The 17,176-nt window shown below is 36.5% G+C and overlaps 1 protein-coding gene across 1 annotated transcript; it reads right to left on the minus strand.

The window, feature by feature from the left end:
* Nucleotides 1-11,485: 11,485 nt before the first annotated feature.
* LOC145123477 (nicotianamine synthase-like) lies at nucleotides 11,486-12,687 on the minus strand. The gene has a single exon (XM_079058688.1). It carries the CDS (start codon nucleotides 12,606-12,608, stop codon nucleotides 11,631-11,633), a length of 978 nt encoding a protein of 325 aa, XP_078914814.1. The 5' UTR covers nucleotides 12,609-12,687; the 3' UTR covers nucleotides 11,486-11,630.
* Nucleotides 12,688-17,176: the final 4,489 nt, after the last annotated feature.

The following is a 17,176-nucleotide window of genomic DNA, read 5'->3' on the forward strand; positions in this document are numbered from 1 at the left end:
GAGAGTGAATTTTGAAAACTTTGATGTGATATTAAAAGTGTTGGAGTTGGTAAAATCCCTTTCCATTTCTGGTCATCTAAGGAATAGATTTCAAAACCATTGCTTCGAAAAGACTATACTCTCTTTTGGGTTGTTTCAGATGTTTTTGAAATGGCCGTTGAGACTGTGCATTCCTTTTTGTATGTTTTCTTGATTGGAGAGTTTTTTGAAAAATAGTGTGAGAAAACAAACTTTTCTGGACTCTTAGATTTTGGAAATCTGACATGCCTTTTGTTTTTTGAAAAGATTTGTCGATTTTTGCCTCGGGATCGAATTTCCTCTTTGAAAGCCTTTTTAGCTAAGGTTTTTGGAGAACCGCAGTCATTGGTGTTCAGCTGCGGTTTCCTGGAAACCTTTGAAATTTTTTGAAAACGAGGGCTAGATTCATCCGAACTCGAAGATTCAGGGTTTTGAGAGCATTGACCCACTTCAAAGTTTTCTATGGGTAATTCATGATGAATTGGCTGAAGAGTCACTGAGCTTTTGAATGAGGACTGCGGTAAGGATGATTTGAATACCGCATAATAAGACTGAGTTGGGACTTCTGTGGCTCATGACTGCAGTGAGGAACACTGCGGTCTGAGGGCAGAGATGGGAAGTCCTGTGAGACTTCGGGACTTTCTTTGACAATTTCCTCATAACAATCTCACTCTAAGCTAAATCTCTTTGGTTCAAGGCTATCTCTAGTTGTGTTTCACTCAATATTCTTGCATCTTTTTCTAACTCTAAGTCCTTTTCTAACATAGCTACTTTGAGTCTTTCGTTATCCAGTCGTCCTCTTACATGAAACATCTATTGGGATGTTATGTTCTTCTCATGTAGAGCTTTGTTATAGTCTGTAAGGACGACAACACATGTGTCATTAAGATTGTCTATGAAGGGTTGGCAGTCATGCATGCTATAGTTTAGAGTTTGAATCATGAGTTTTACCTGTTCGACGATGCTTAGAGTTCCATCCTTTGCCATGTAGCAGTAGTTCTTTTCCAGCTTTGTAGACCCATCGTCAACCGCAGTTGCCAGCATGCAGATCTTGCCTTTTCCTTTGATGTTGCTGATGTCTTCGTCTTCATCTCCGGATGACCAAACTTGATGGTATCTTTTTACATGGCCTACGTATGCCCTTGCCTTTTCCTTTTCTTCCAATTCTTGAGCCATTCTCAGGTAGAATGCTCTGTCTTTCACTATGTTAGCCTTGCAATCTTTTGCAAAATGATTTTCCTTGTTGCACTTGTGACAGATTACAACATCACTTTTATCTTCTGAAGAAGTACCGAAGTCAGTTGGATTGTTGAGCTTCGGTGCCTCTTTGGGTTAAGTAGACTGAAGTTGCGGTGGTGGGGGAGAACTTTTGGGATATCGAGAATGGTTATTCTGCGGGTTGAAGTTGCGGTTGAATGGAGGTTTGTTGAACTGCTGATTCTTACGAAAGGAAGGAGGTGGTAGCCAGTTGAACTGTTGGCTAACAAGAGCAATAGCCTTCTGAAAATCTTCTTCATCATCATACTCTGTGTCAGCTTCGTATGACTGCGGAGGATTGTAATACGAGGGAGAGTAGGATTGTGTATGTGGAGCTTGTGCTATAAGAGCAAGTGGTCCTCCGAAGTCATCACAATCTTTGAGTACGATGGATTCTTGTGCTTGCAGTTCCCCGTAGAGCTTGTAGAGAGACAAAGAATGAATCCTTCTATCTCCTTGAACTATCATCTTAGCAATAGTCCAATGTCTTCCCAAACCATTGAGGAACTGAAGATTTGTTTCATGGTTGCTGCGGATGGTGCCAACATTAGATAACTTAGTGACTATCAGGTTGAACCTTTTGAAGGAGTCTTCCAAACTTTCGCCAGTATGAGCTTTGAAATTGTTGAACTCATTGAGTGCAGTTGTGAGCTTCTTATCTTGAGCTTGTTCTGAGCCCTCATACAAGTTCTTGAGAACTTCCTAGATCTCTTTTGCTGATTTGCAGTTTATGATAATGTCGAAGTTGTTAGGAGCAACTCCACAAGAGATTTCATAAAAAGCAATAGTATCATTTTCCATTTTATCGAGATCATCTATGGTGGGACGATTCATGACTGGTTGACCTCCTCCTAGTCTGGATGTGGCACCGTCGGTTTGAACTGGTGTAAGAACAAGAACATGTGGTCCTTCTTCTATAGATCGCCATACATCTCTACCAAGTCTCCTTAAGTATCTTTCCATTCTATGAGACCAATGATGATACTCATTTGCCACCAATATTGGGGCTCCATTAGAACTACCAACACTGTTGGAAACATTGAGGGATAATGCTTGTGCCATATTTCCCTGTTTTTTTTTAAAAGTTTTTTTTGTTTTTTTTTAAAGAAATGAGCTCCAGTGGTATAGAAGGTCTTTTGAAAATCAGAGTTTTGCTTCAAAAAGCAACCACTATGGCTCTGATACCAATTGTTGAGAGAAAAACTTGAGAAACACACTTGAACAAACGTTAGAACAAGTTTATATTGCGGAAATTAAAGTTAATCTCAAAGGATCATAAAGCTCAACAATAATATAAGTTAGAGTTAGATAGTTAGATGATTAGTTGCGGAAAGATAAGGAAATATAAAAGACAACAAGTATTATATCAAGTATACACTTAATTTGATTCTTAACAAGGAATGCAATCAGACCAAGTTAGTAAGTGAGATCAAACTTAGTGATTAAGTCAAGAATGACTTGCTCCGAAGAGAGATAATATCCAATTATATTCAAGTGAACTTTGAGAGTGAGAAGAAGATGCGAGTAATAACACAAGATATGAGATTCAAGATGCGTAGTGTTATCTGATATATTGAATAAGATAGATTGAGCTCTATATATAGAGACTCATATATTACATTTGTTCAACTATCTAAGCGTAGCCATGAAAGGCATACTGGACAAAGGAGAGTATTCTAACAAAAGTAGATAAAGAGTTAAACTAAGAAAGCTAGATAGTGAACTGCGGATGATGATGACTTCGGATGGGGTTGCTGAACAGAGTCGACTGCGGATCTTGGAAGGCTGCGGTAGACCAAGTTTAAGAGGGTAACTTTTATGATTCAACAAACTAATCCTTACAATGCACATACGTATGAAAACTATGTTGTTATCTATTCCTAAGAAATCTATCATAACTCTTAAGCAGCAACTCAAAATTCTGATCATCGAATCATGCGATCGAAATCCATCTATTCACGATCAGAATCAACTTACTCTTCTTTTAAGTTCCCTTTCATCTCTTCGATTCTACAAAACATCAAAATGCGAACTAGTCACATCATGTATTAAGAATCTCCAAATAGGAACTTAATAGAGTTAGATAGTGGACTTACCTAAAGTAGAGTCATACACTCTGACTTTACCATCCTTATGACCTTTCAGGTAAACAGGGCAGCTTCGCAACCAATGTCCCTTCCTTTGGCAATAAAACATATGGACTCTTTAGTAATGGTACATGGGACTATCTCAGACTCGACCTTTCTTTTTACCATTTGGTCAGCCGGGTTGACTATGGCCGATCCGTTTTCACTGGGAAGAGAAGAATTTTCTGGACTTCCAATGTTTCCATTGTCAATGTCCATGAAGGTTTGGGAAGTAGATCTTCCAATCAAATTTGCTTTACAAGTGCTCCAAATCTGATTCAACAGCAACAAGCAAATAGGTAAGATCGATAAGGGTCATGGCGTGGTCTGTCACATAGTAGTCCTTTAAAGAACCCGCTATATGACTTAGGAAGTGATTAAAGAACCCAGTCAACAACCAACTTCCTTGAGACTTCGACACCCAACTCTCCCAACTTGTCAATATGTGACTTCATCTCCAAGATGTGAGCACATATGGACATTGCTTGCCAATAGGGATTGAGTGACCTTGAACTATTCAAGAACTTGTGGGTTAGGGAGAATAATTGGAGGAGGTGGAGGAGGTGAAGTATGATTTCCAGTCCCATTAATGCACAAAAAAGGGATTAATCTTTCACCTTGATCGCCATTTGGGATATCATCTTCATTAGGATAACTTTATCCAAAAGGATAAGGAAGACCATAGTTTTCATAACTAGACAACTATGAGGGAGAAATTCAAGTTTAGTTGATTTAAGTCCTTAATATAACACCCAATATGAATTATTAAGGCTAGGACCCAACACAATATTTTATAACTTGGAAGAGGGATGTCGTAATCCAAGCTACAAAATATTTGAAGGTAGGTAAATGACGATTTACCAATCTCCACCATGAAAAACAAAATTTAACATTAGGATTTAAATGAATTGAAACTCCTAGATCTTTTGAGATTCATTGAACTATTGAATGGCATGTTTAAATCTCGATTGTGCCCTTCAAGTTTGTGACTGGGATGCCGAAGATCACAAACAAGGAGTGAATAACCATGCAAATTAACTTGGTACACTTAATGTTACAACCACCTAATCAATGTGGCGGTTAACCACACACGCTCCATTGATCTATGATTAACATCAAGCTACCCTTTGCCACACACTTCCAGTCCCATATTAGTGTGCCGGTTAACCACACACGCTCCACTAACGACTTAACAGGGTGCAAAGTGCAATTGCATGGGTTAGCACCAAATTCACATTTTCCTAAGTAACTAAGATCGGGAATTTATAAGTTTTTAGTTACTTAGTAATTATCATTATACTTTTAATGAAGGGAGAATTAATGTCCTGTCCTACCCGTTCGGCTAACGACCCTCCACCAGTCAAGGAAGCGGTGGGTGAGAGTGGACACCCATTAAACTGCCATTTTATAGGCAGTAACCTTATACCCCCCTTATAGACTGGCTTCGTGAATGAGGCCTACTAACGGTAAGACTGACTTACTCTTATACATATATATATATATATATATATATATATATATATATATATATATATATAAATATTAAACCTATAATATTATAATAGTATAAGGGTCGAATTTTAAACTATTAAAATTCTAAGGGTTGGAATTAAAGTATACATGGGGGGGGGGGTAACTTTACAAATTCCAAAACTTGAGGGCAAGTTTTGAACAATTCAAAAACTTTTGGTTTCCATAACTTATGAGTTTAAAGTAGTTTAATGAAAAACTCTTCAAGTTCCATAACTTGAGGACAAGTTATGGAAGACTTTAAAAACATTTAAAAATGAGACTCTTCATTTTCATAACTTATGTAAATTTTATGAGTTTTAAAATTCATAAATGAGAATTTTCATATAACTTGAGGACAAGTTACAAAAACCCATATTATGAACAACTTTTAGATCAATTTGGATCGAAAAAAATTATCGCATAATTTTTCTATTAATCTAAACTAACTGATAAGAATAAGATAATTCATATCATCAATCTTCAAGAAATTAGCACATTCATATAAACTAATACAAATCTTGAAATTATGACAATTATCTTTTATTTGGATGAGAATAAACATTACCATAACATCAAAATCAAATTTTATGAACAAAAACACTTTGTGGTAATGATTCTAATCCAAAACAGGCCAAAAAAACTCGAATATATGCTGTCAGGGGCTCCAACTCGCCGAGTGCAAGAACCAACTCGACGAGTTGGATGAGTTTACACATGGACTCGTCGAGTCCCCTGTCTAGACAACAAAAAATTCAATTTTTTCAGCTTTTTTCAGCAAGTAGCATCAAGTTAATTTGAAAACAACCCATGGATCTAATATCACTGTTGGATTTTGTATACTACAACATCCTATGGTGCACATACAACCCTAGATACCTTGGATCTATGTTTTCACTAATTATACATGCAATGATGTTTCTAAGGTATTAAGCCTATAACTAGCATGCAATTGTTATATACCATACAAGATACTAGTTAGAGTAACATACCTTTTATGTAGCTTGAAGTCTTGATGTATTTGGCCTTAAGAGCTTAGCCCCAATAGTGTGGAAGCCTCAAATGAAGTCACAACACATCATGAACAAAGGTGGAACTTGAGAGAGAATTCCTTCCATACCAAAAAACACCTCCATGAACTCCAAGTACAAGTCTAGGCGTTTGTGGCTATGAATGGACATATTTATATGTAGGATTCCAAGGGTCATGGGTATAACCCAAATCCATACCCATGGGTGTTATGATCCATGGTTCATGTGGCCCAACTCTTTATGTATCCATACATAAACTTGCTCCAACATGGATCATAAGCCCAACACATATAAATATAACTAATTACCATAATTAGTTCCCATAGATTTAATTAGTCTCCTTTGATCACAAAATTAATTCTAAATTAATTCTTGATCAATACTAATTAAAACATATGATTTCATATTAATATATTATAACTTATAATATATTAACAAATCATATATAACCTTCTCTCACGAATCCATCCTACCAAATTGTCCTGATGATATGCAACCCAAATGGACCATGCTACTCTCGGGTCAAGTACATACCAATAATAGTTATGGGCTTAGACATCTAATCCAACAACTACTTGATCACTAGGATTATGAGAAGTCTTGACCCATGCCGATGATGGTGTCGATGTCGGTATTGGTCTCAGTGTAGGTGTGTGGGGAGGTCTTGATCTTTTTGCACAGTTGGAGTGGACTGAGAAGTTTACATATGGTTACATGTTGATTTCATTACATATGACTATAATATTAAAAAAAGGAAATTTTCATTTTACCTTAATTAGAGAAATTAAATATCGTGGCGATTGTGTAAAACCATAAAGTGCATTCCCCACATTATATGTTTCTTAGTCAGGAAGAGGGAACAATTTATAACCATCATAAATCTTTAGTACGGATACTTTCACACGAAGTTCTTTGAGAAGTATCCCATGTAACATCCCATTCTCTGATGGGTATACTTTCCCTTCGGCGGCAACTATATCTGATGGTATCAATAACTCACAGTCAATGGGAACCTACAAACACACACACACACACACACACACACACACATATATATATATATATATATATATATATATATATATAACATGTACTTAGTTTTTTATGTGTGTTTATTTGTATTCTATAGAAAGAAACAATGTATACCTTTATATTATCTAATGCATCCATCGTTGTAGATCCAATACTAGGTTTCTTCAAGTTCGGGCTACTAACTTTTATCGCCTCGTGCCTACGAGCATCATCATGTTGCATCATGCCATGATTCACCCTAGTAGCTACCATAGAGTCGATCATGTCCCAGACAATATCTACCACCTTAGCCATCATATCAGACACCATATTAGTCATATGCTTATCATATAATTTCTCATATAACTTATGAAACAAACTCTTATCTAGCATCGTCGCCAATCTTCCAAATCTGGTAACTCGTGTTGTTTCCTCTTTCTTGGGTTAATCCTTGATTCTTTTAGAGTGACAGTGTAACCCACCGCCCTCGTGCGACCATGGTGCTCTTGTCCTAAAAGCTCTGTCATCAAATTAACTCCAAGTTTATCTTTTGATATCTATGAATGCAAACAATAGGATTGTATTAACACTTACTTATTAAATAAATGTTATATGGAGATGAAGAAAAAAAGTACACTTACAAACTCATCCGCTAATTGCTCACTCTCAGGCACTACATTGTATTCCCTAAGGGAGTGCGTTTTGTGCTAACATAGATAAAATCTCTTGCCTGCTCCCTTGATATATGGTGTCCTTTTATTTTCACAACTTTATCCCGCCGATATTTGTTTCCACGATACCCAGTGGGCCTAAGTGGGCCAAAATTTTGTTCTTCTTCACAGTCTCCTTCCCTTTTTTCCTTTTCTTCCTTCACGCATATAAATGCAATTAGATTGTATTATTCTTGTAACGTCCCAAAAATACCGAGTAAACTTTTCATTTTAAATAAGTTAAAACCATTCATTCATTATCCTAAAAGACAACCAGAGTAAAAGTATTCTCAAACATCGAAGTTAAATCATAACAATCAATACGAAATAAATCTCCAGGGGATGATGTGCAATCAAGCCGGGCTCTTCCCTTTGAAACTAGATGTACCTGAAAAACATTTTAAACATAAACCGTAAGCACAAAGCTTAGTGAGTTCCCCAAAATACCACATACCATACAAATCAGTGGGCCCAACCCTGGGGTATGTTTCAACCTAATACACATCAGTGGCCCCAACCTTGGGGTATATTTTAACCCAATACACAACAGTGGGCCCAACCCTGAGGTATATTTCAACCAAATCATACAATATTGGGCCCAACCCTAGGTATATTTCAACCCAAACATACAATGGTAGGCCCATCCCTAGGATATATTTCAACCAAAACATATAATATTGGGCCCAACCCTGGGGCATATTTCAACCCAATAAATCATGCAAGAGTCACAAAGACAACTAACATTCTACATAACACAATCCAGTGGGCTGACATTGGTGCCTTCGACCCACAAGTATAGTGAGAAGACTCACCTGAACTCCTCAACAGAAGCTCAACATCTACCTCAGCAACAACACAGCCAACCCAAGCTCCCTAAAATCAAAATTGAGACCAATCCTTATTCAAATACTCAATTCTACCCAAGTTTGACCAAAATTGAAACAGGTCAAAAAGTCAACGACCAACCCTTCCATCAGCTGACCCTAACGTCGTGACCAACTTATGATCACGTCATGAGAACAGATTCCACTCGGTCCTTAACTTAGCCACGAGTCAACTCAACTCAGTTCTACTCCAAAAACGATCCAAACCACTGTCACGTCGTGACCCCTCATGATGTGACATAGTCAACCCAAGATAGACAGGGGATTCTCTCGTCATGTCGTGACCACTATATGGTCATGTCGTGACTAATGCAAAATGGACATCTTAACGTATTCAACCCTAAGCTTTTCATCCATGCATTCCAACTTTACAAAAGGTCTTATAACTCTAAAATTAACTTAAAAATCAATGCTTTATGGACATGTAAGACCAAAACATGTCTAGATCTCAAATTGGGTCAAAATGAAGAAAAATCACCAAAGTTTACATGTAAGGATTCAAAACTCAATCAACTTCCAGATCTAAACCTTATAATACTCAAGGGACCCTTAGAATCCATAAAGTTGCTAACTTTATGGATCCCTTCCATTCAATATTTCCTAAACATGGAGAAAGTGGAATAAAAGCTTAGATCTAGCAACATAGGGCAATAAAGTTTGAGCCTTTGACACTTACAAAGGTCCATCAAGAATATAAGATGATGATGATCTTCCCTTCCAAGCTCTACCAATAAAACACCTTCTTTACATTCTTCTCTTCTTCTTCAAGCTAACAAATGCACCAAATTTGGGTAAGAATCACCAAGAGGGTTATGATTAGGGTTTCTTGAGGTTGGAGAGTGAGGGAGGCTAAGAAAAAAATACTCTAAAACATGAATCATTATCTTTAAGTACCTTGAAAACCCTAAAAATTCATGGGCTTGGGCTGCACAGTTCTCATCTTGTGACAATCTACTTCTCACCTCGTGAGAACAGGCTCCTAACATCGTGAGAATATACTTCTCACCTCATGAGAACGGTTTTTCACCCAATTTCATTCAAACTTCAAACAATCATAACTTCTTCGTTTCTACTCTGTTTTCGGCGATCTTTATATGCATGGAAAAGTATTGGCGATTCCCACAAACTTGTCTAATTACTTTTGACTTAATACATGTCAAACTAAAACCATAATCCATGTAAGAAGCCCGAAATATTACTTTTCCCATTTTACCCTTTTTTCTTTAAAGCACAATTCGAAGGCTTTAATCACATAACCAACATTATCAACATCCAATAAGGTCTAAACAAATAACTCGAGGCATTTACAACGAACTTCATGACTCGAGATTTCAGAACCAATACCCAACACTGGTAACCAAACTCCTAATAAACAGTCCACAAGAAAATCGAGGTCCACAATTGCAAACATCCATCAAGCGAATTCCGATGCACAACTAATACATTAACCAAAATAAAATTTTAACTATCCACATGATCCAAACCAGCTGGTCACTGAGTCTCCTGACTCCCAAAAATACACTAACACTCAACGATGCCAAAGAATAACGATCTAAGACCTAAGAGTCTCAATTAAATGAGTACTGGGTCCCACCCGTATGAATGTTATAGCCACCGGGTCACGATACATCATGACACCTTCTAACCATTAGAACGATAAGCTCACAATACCACGCTGATCTTGACATCATTCCATCATTGGCCTGAAGACTCGTGACCAACACCGGTGCCGGTGGTTGTTTTATTATTTAGGCGGCAAAGAGAAGAAAAGGAAAAATATGGAACATAATGAAGACACCTCCGACGACTATAAGAGAAGGTCGCCGAAGGTGGAAGGTGGTGGTTGTGGGTTGTGTTCAGCAGCAAGGTTTTAATCACAAACAAGCCATCATCTATCTCCACTTTGTTGGAGATCAATAGATCATTGCCCAAAGTATTTTCCTTCTGGGTCTTTAATCATACACACACCACTGTTGGAGAAACATTGAAGACAAAAGACAGAACAGGAGAAACTGTTGGAGAAACATTGAAGACAAAACAAGATTTTAATTATTAATCACAATCGCAACATTACATCATTTCATCTTTTGTCTTCTCTTATCTTTTTGTTCTTTTGATAGTCCTTTCCATTATGCTCTATCCCACGTAGTAATGTCAAAACCTCCTGAGAAGGGACTTTTTCATTCCATACAAGTGTTTATGTTTTCCATCCGTGTTTCCTTCTTTGATTATATCCACTCGTGAATTGGCAAGAACAACCTAAAACTTACTCAAGAAATACTAAAACAGATTTTAATGTAGATTGGATGGAATTTACCTTCTCCCATATGAAACACTTGTGTTCCAATCTTCCTTCTTCTTATTTTTCTCGCTCTACCCCTTTGATCCTTGTTTTCTGCACAATCCTTCAATCTAGAACGTTCCTCTGATACACTACGTTGGACACAAACCAGAACAACAACAACAAAATGTTTATGTACACACAGGAAGAAAGAGAAAAGAAGATGGTTCTTGTATTCTAAAAAGAAAGACTCTTATTATCAACAACAAGAACAATTTTTACATCAAATTACACATATGTATACATAGAGACTCAACCATCATGGCTTTTGAAACCAGTCATCACCAAGAACACACATATATATATATATATATATATATATATATATATATACATAGAACATACTGCTAGTGTTGAATTCTTTTCTTGTGTATTCATATTCTTTTGTACATTCAGTCCTTTCTCTCTTGCGTATACCAATTAATATTGTGAGATGACACGTTCCAACAGCGTAAATATTTTTTTGAATTCCGTAGTAGTGTAAATCCTTCTTTCCAAAGTTATAAAGGATATAAGAAGTGGAACTATAGTTTAGTGAACAGGAAAACGAATGGGAAATAAGTTTTTGTAACAACAGTTTGTAAATAGGCGGATGATGTAAAACATAATATAGGGTTCTTTATTTCTGAAAATTTCAGTAAGATAAGAGAAAAGTGAGACAAACAAATCCGTTCCCACACTTTCAAGCAAGCACATACGATAAGTTTATAAGAATACCAATCCTATTTAACGTAAAATGAGATCTAATTATCAATCATTTTCATCTGGCCAAGAGGATTGTTGAAAGCTTGGAACTCACAATACTTGCAACTCAATGGCATGACGGACTCGATCCCCAACTGATGGTGATGATGATGATTATCACCATGATCATCGTTAACAGGATCTGCAATCTTACGTGAAATCATGACTGAATTGATGACGTCATCATTTGGATGAAAAACGGAGAGAACTTCGAACCCTTGAAGTTGTTGTGCTTCTACCACTGGATAGAGAAAGACACGGGCACCATGAGCACTCCTCAGCATGAGCAAAGCATCTGGGGCCATGTACTTTGCCAAATGATCAATGACCTTAACCTTCTCATCAATATCCACCCCTACAAGTGCAGCCAAGAAAATAACATCATATCCCTTCAACTCATCTGTCACATCCATTATATTGGCAGTGTGGAATACCATTCTTTGGGACAAATCAGAATCAGACGAAACAAGATGAGAGGCCATCGAATTTGCGGAAGAGTCTATGTCATAGTTGTGAAAAATGGTGTCCTTGAGATGATAAGAGGCTAGTACAATAGATGTGAGAGGCAAGGGGCCAGACCCAACAAATGCAAGACGCTTAGGGGCTTCTCCAAATGCAGAATAGTGTTCAGTAAGAATGTCAAACTCAAGACGGCTAAGCTTCAGGTAATTGGAGTAGTAAGGGAATTCTTTTAGATGGTCAAGTGGATTTGGGAAAGAGCCTAAAATGGTGGAGAAGTGGGCTTCAAGATGGCCTTCAGCCTCACCACAAAGTCTTATGAGCTTTGACCTTATTTCTTGAATATTGGCCGGGAGAGTGGATATGTTTATAGAAGAGGGTGGGATGCATGTGCGGACCAGCTCAGTGAAGAGGCTATCAACATCTTTGGAGGGTTTCAGATTGTCAAGCTTTGAAATTTTATGATAAATCTCACACACTTTCTGTACCAAAACGATCTCTTTCTGGAGTGATTCCATGTCTGACACTAAACAATCGGATATTTCTTGGAAAAGCTTTTAAGATAAACTCTTTTTATGTCAGAAACAAAGAACCAATTGTGTCTGTATGTAATTCTAAAATTAAGGATATGTGTTATTTATAGCCATCTTCAGGCCCCACATAAAATTTGTGAAGAGGGACGATCCTTGCTCTGTTTATTATTTGACAGCAACACCAAATATTATACGTTTATAAGTAGACCCCTAAAAACATAGAGTTTTTTTTTTTTTTTATTTATTTATTTATTTTATTTATCAGCCGAGGACTGTAAAGCGTAGTTTACATTCGGGTATGTTATGATAAGTTTTCAACTGGTTTGGAATGACTCATGTGTTTTGAATACGAATTACCTTACTATTTGAGTTCAGTTGTAATTGTTTTTTTTTATTACCATAATATAAAGATATATATTAAACTTTTTCTTCACTTTTTCTTTTTATGCTTTTTTTACGACCTAAAAAAAAAATACCAATATACAGATTATATTCTTTTAGTTGAAAAATTTATAAGAAATTTTTGGAAATGAAATAACACCTACACATTAATATATACTAAGTGGTATTAGTGGATGTGCTTACCCCAAGCCATGTTATTATATAACTACATCATATTATATAACTATATATGACATGACATTATTAAATTTATTAAGTTTGTGAGACTAGATGCTTTTAAATTTTTATGCTTTCACATTTCAATTGTTCACACATGTTTTATATCTTTAAAATTTCCTCTCTCCTTTCCAAACTACGACACTTACTAGTTAATAGAAACAAGCATCGGCAACAAAATTTGTTGCTCCATCGCCTTACTGACTCGAGATGTCACTACACGTGCTTCACGAGTATTTTACAAATTAATGAATTAATTACATACTGACGGGTTCTGTCACTACTGCTTTACTAATTGCTATGTAGATAACCAAAGATGAACGAAAAGCACCTGTAAAAAACATAACTTAAGCGACTTCTAGCAACTGATGTTCCTATCTGATGGTATTTTAGAAGAAAAGTAACAATATATTGTCACTAGATAGTTCAACAATATTATTGGTCTTATGTTTTCAAATATCAGTGTAATAGATATCAAAACTTCTTAATTGATTGATTGAAAACAAGTCCAGAATATAAATACAAGAGACGAGATAAAATAGGAAGGGATAATCACTAAAGCTAAACAAGATATCCTAAATAAAAGAAAGATATAGATAAAATGGACGGATTCCTTCACTCCCTCAAGCTGGAGCATGGAGAGTACGAATGCCCAGTTTGCCCCAAAAAGAACGTAGATGCTCGGCAGAACGTAGACGCTCGGCACTGAGAGCTTTTGTTAAAATGTCAACCACTTAATTTGTAGTGTTGATGTATTATGTAACGATTTCTTTAGACTCAACTCGCTCTCGAACAAAATAACAATCCATTTCAACATGTTTGGTATGTTGATGTAAGACTGCATTATTAGTGATTTGCATAGCAACTTGATTATCACAGAAAAGTTGGATAGGACCATCTTGAATCACGTTAAGTTCATTCAATTGTCAACGCTTCCAAAGAATCTTGCTTACGGTGGTATCCATTAATTTACTCTGTATTCAGCTTCAACAAAAGAACATGAAACAACTCATTGTTTTTTTGTTCGTCCGACACCCGAACCAATCTGCATCACAGAAGGCAGTGAGCCCAAGACCTCCCGTTCTTGGAAGAAGAATACCTTGACCTTGGGTGGCTTTTAAGTAACAAACGACACGCATGGCAGCATCCAAGTGTTTTTTCGAGGATCGGAGACAAATTGGCTGAGCAAATTCACTACATAAGAGATGTCCGATCTGGTTACTTGTAAATAGAAGAGTTGACGAATAGAAGAGTTGACGAATCAGTCAATGATATTGACTGTTATCAACAGGAGGTCTATTAGTTTCTAGATCGAGTCATAAATTTTGCTCCATGGGAAAAACTTGGTCGACAACCTTATTGACCACTGTCTTTCAAGATATCTAGGGTGTACTTTCTTTGACTAGATGGAGTTTGAATTATTTAATTTAGCATCGTCATTCCCCATTAGAATGGCATCATCAACGTAAACAAGAACATCGATAAAGGAGGCGTCTGTTTTGTAGACGACGAGCGAATGATCAGCCTTGGATTGTCAATAAGGCATAAGTGAACTTTTGATACTCGTTTTGAGATGCTTGACGGAGACCATAAAAAGATTTATGTAGACGACAAACCCGAGTTTCTATGTTTCTAGCAAAGCCTTGAGGGATCTTCATGTAAACTTCCTCTGGTAAATAGCCATGAAGAAAGGTGTTATTTACATCCAATTGATAGATGGACCAATTCTTCTTAACTGCCACGGCCAACGAGGTGCGAACAGTGAGCAACTTAGTGACATGAGAAAAAGTCTCGTGGAAGTCGACCCTTCCATCTGTGTAAACCCTTTGCAAAAAGACGGGCCTTGTAACGATCCACTTCTCATGTTGGCTTGAACTTGATTTTGTAAACCCATTTTGAATCAATCGCTCATTTTCCGGGAGGCAAATCCACGTCCTGTTTCGTTCCAGAGCATTGATTTCATTTTGCATGGCTTCTTTCCACCGAACATCTTTAGCGACCAGCGACCGGGTAATAGTTTCTTGGCTCATCATATTCAGTGATGGCAACTAGATAATATTTGTGAGATTGAAAAAGCTTTTCATAAGAGACAAAGTCAGACAAAGGGTGTACCGTTGAGCTGTCGTGAGTAGCTTCGGGTCGAATGTGGTCTATGGAGGGAGGCAGTCTCGTAGTGAAACAATTAAGATCTCAAAACTTCTTATTTGATTGATTGAAAACACGTCAAGAATATAAATAGAAGAGACGAGATAAAATAGGAAGGGATAATCACTAAAGCTAAACAAGATATCCTAAATAAAAGAAAGATATAGATAAAATGGACGGATTCCTACACATTGTTCGATGCATTTTTGTTAAATCAAGGTTGGAAATGTTTTAAAACTTAATTTTGTAGAGGCAATTAAAGGAGTACTAGTGAAATATTGAAGCAATATGCAAAGTATTAGTGAGGTATTGGGATTTAGGAACATTGTAACGAAGCAACTCCGAAGGAGAATCTTCCTTCAAATTTTCTTGAGAGGATTCATGACCGTTGATAGTTTCCACATTTGAAGGTTTCTCCCTCTAGTAATCCCCATGTTGCTTAGCAGCGGAGATAGTACCCGAGAGGGGGAGGGGGGGGGGCAGCTGGATGCTGTGCCTCCCCCAACTTTTCTAACCGAAGTAAAGTCTAATTCTAAATGAAAAGACCCCTATCAAATTGATAATTAAACCCCATGGCCCCTCCCATCAATTTAAATCATTATTTACCCTAAATCACAATCCTCAGTTAATTATTTTGGAGACTTAGTGCTACTTCTGAACTCCAATCTCCAAGTCAAAGTTATTTATACTTTTTTATATATTCTAACTTTTTTCTAATTTACAATTAGTAACATTATTGTAACTAGTAATTTAGTTTATTACAAATATAAGGTAAATTGTAAGAAACAAAGAATTGTTGTTTTTTTTTCCGTACTAAAATAAAATGTTCATAACCACAATTGCATCCTGTTAGTGATAATTATAGAGAAATATGTTCACAATACACGCCTACAACTTAACCGGATTAGTAATATCGAAAAGCCAATATTTCTCGTTCAAGTTTACTAACCCTATTACGCTATTTAGTTATAAATATATTTTGATAAGTTATTACAATGTAAACCCCCCTTATTCCAAAAATTTGGCTCCGCCCCTACTGGTGCTAATGTTTTCTCCCTATGTGGATGTATAGAATTTCTAAAAATATAGGTTCCAAATATCCACCTTATGTGTTTCGATACTTCTATAAACCTGCGTTAAGATATGTCTTTTAATGCTAAATTCATTTTCATAGGTGTGGTCAGAGTGTGTGGTTTTCCCATTAAGTTACATACCTGTAGGGATGTATATGAATGGGTCCAAGCTGTCTATTCACAATTTGTACTAATTAATAAGATCCCACAATACGTTTTTTTGACATTTAAATGGTTATTTGACGCAATAAGCTCTTGAAAAAAGCTCATAATGTGGTTGCGCTAACAGTCAATATATTTCATAGTCCTAATGATTGTCATTAATTCGTCTACACAAATAGATATTTCTTTGGTTTTACTTGCAGCTTTATGATCATTTTAGCATCATAAGAACTTAGATTTAAGCATAATTGATGAACAGAACAAAGTAAGTTACAATCACTACTAGTGTTGAAGTTCTTTTTCTTGTGTGTTCATATCTCTTTGAATTCCGTGGTACTGTAAATATTTCTTTGAACATACTCAGAACTTAGATTTAAGCATAATTTCCTCTCTTGCCAGATGACACGTTCCAAGAGTGTAAATATTTCTTGGAATTCCGTGGTAGTGTAAGACCTTCTTTCTTATGTTACAGAGGATATTAGAGGAGGAACTATAATTTAGTGAAAAAGTAAATGAGTTTTTGAATCAACAGTTTGTAAATAAGGCTGATCGATG

Source organism: Lactuca virosa, chromosome 7 (assembly GCF_052849685.1).
Source record: "Lactuca virosa cultivar CGN04683 chromosome 7, Lactuca_virosa_CGN04683_v6, whole genome shotgun sequence".
NCBI lineage: Eukaryota > Viridiplantae > Streptophyta > Magnoliopsida > Asterales > Asteraceae > Lactuca > Lactuca virosa.

Coding starts and splice junctions, on each gene's coding strand:
- LOC145123477 (XM_079058688.1), bottom strand. CDS start 12,608: ATGGAATCACTCCAGAAAGAGATCGTTTTGGTACAGAAAGTGTGTGAG.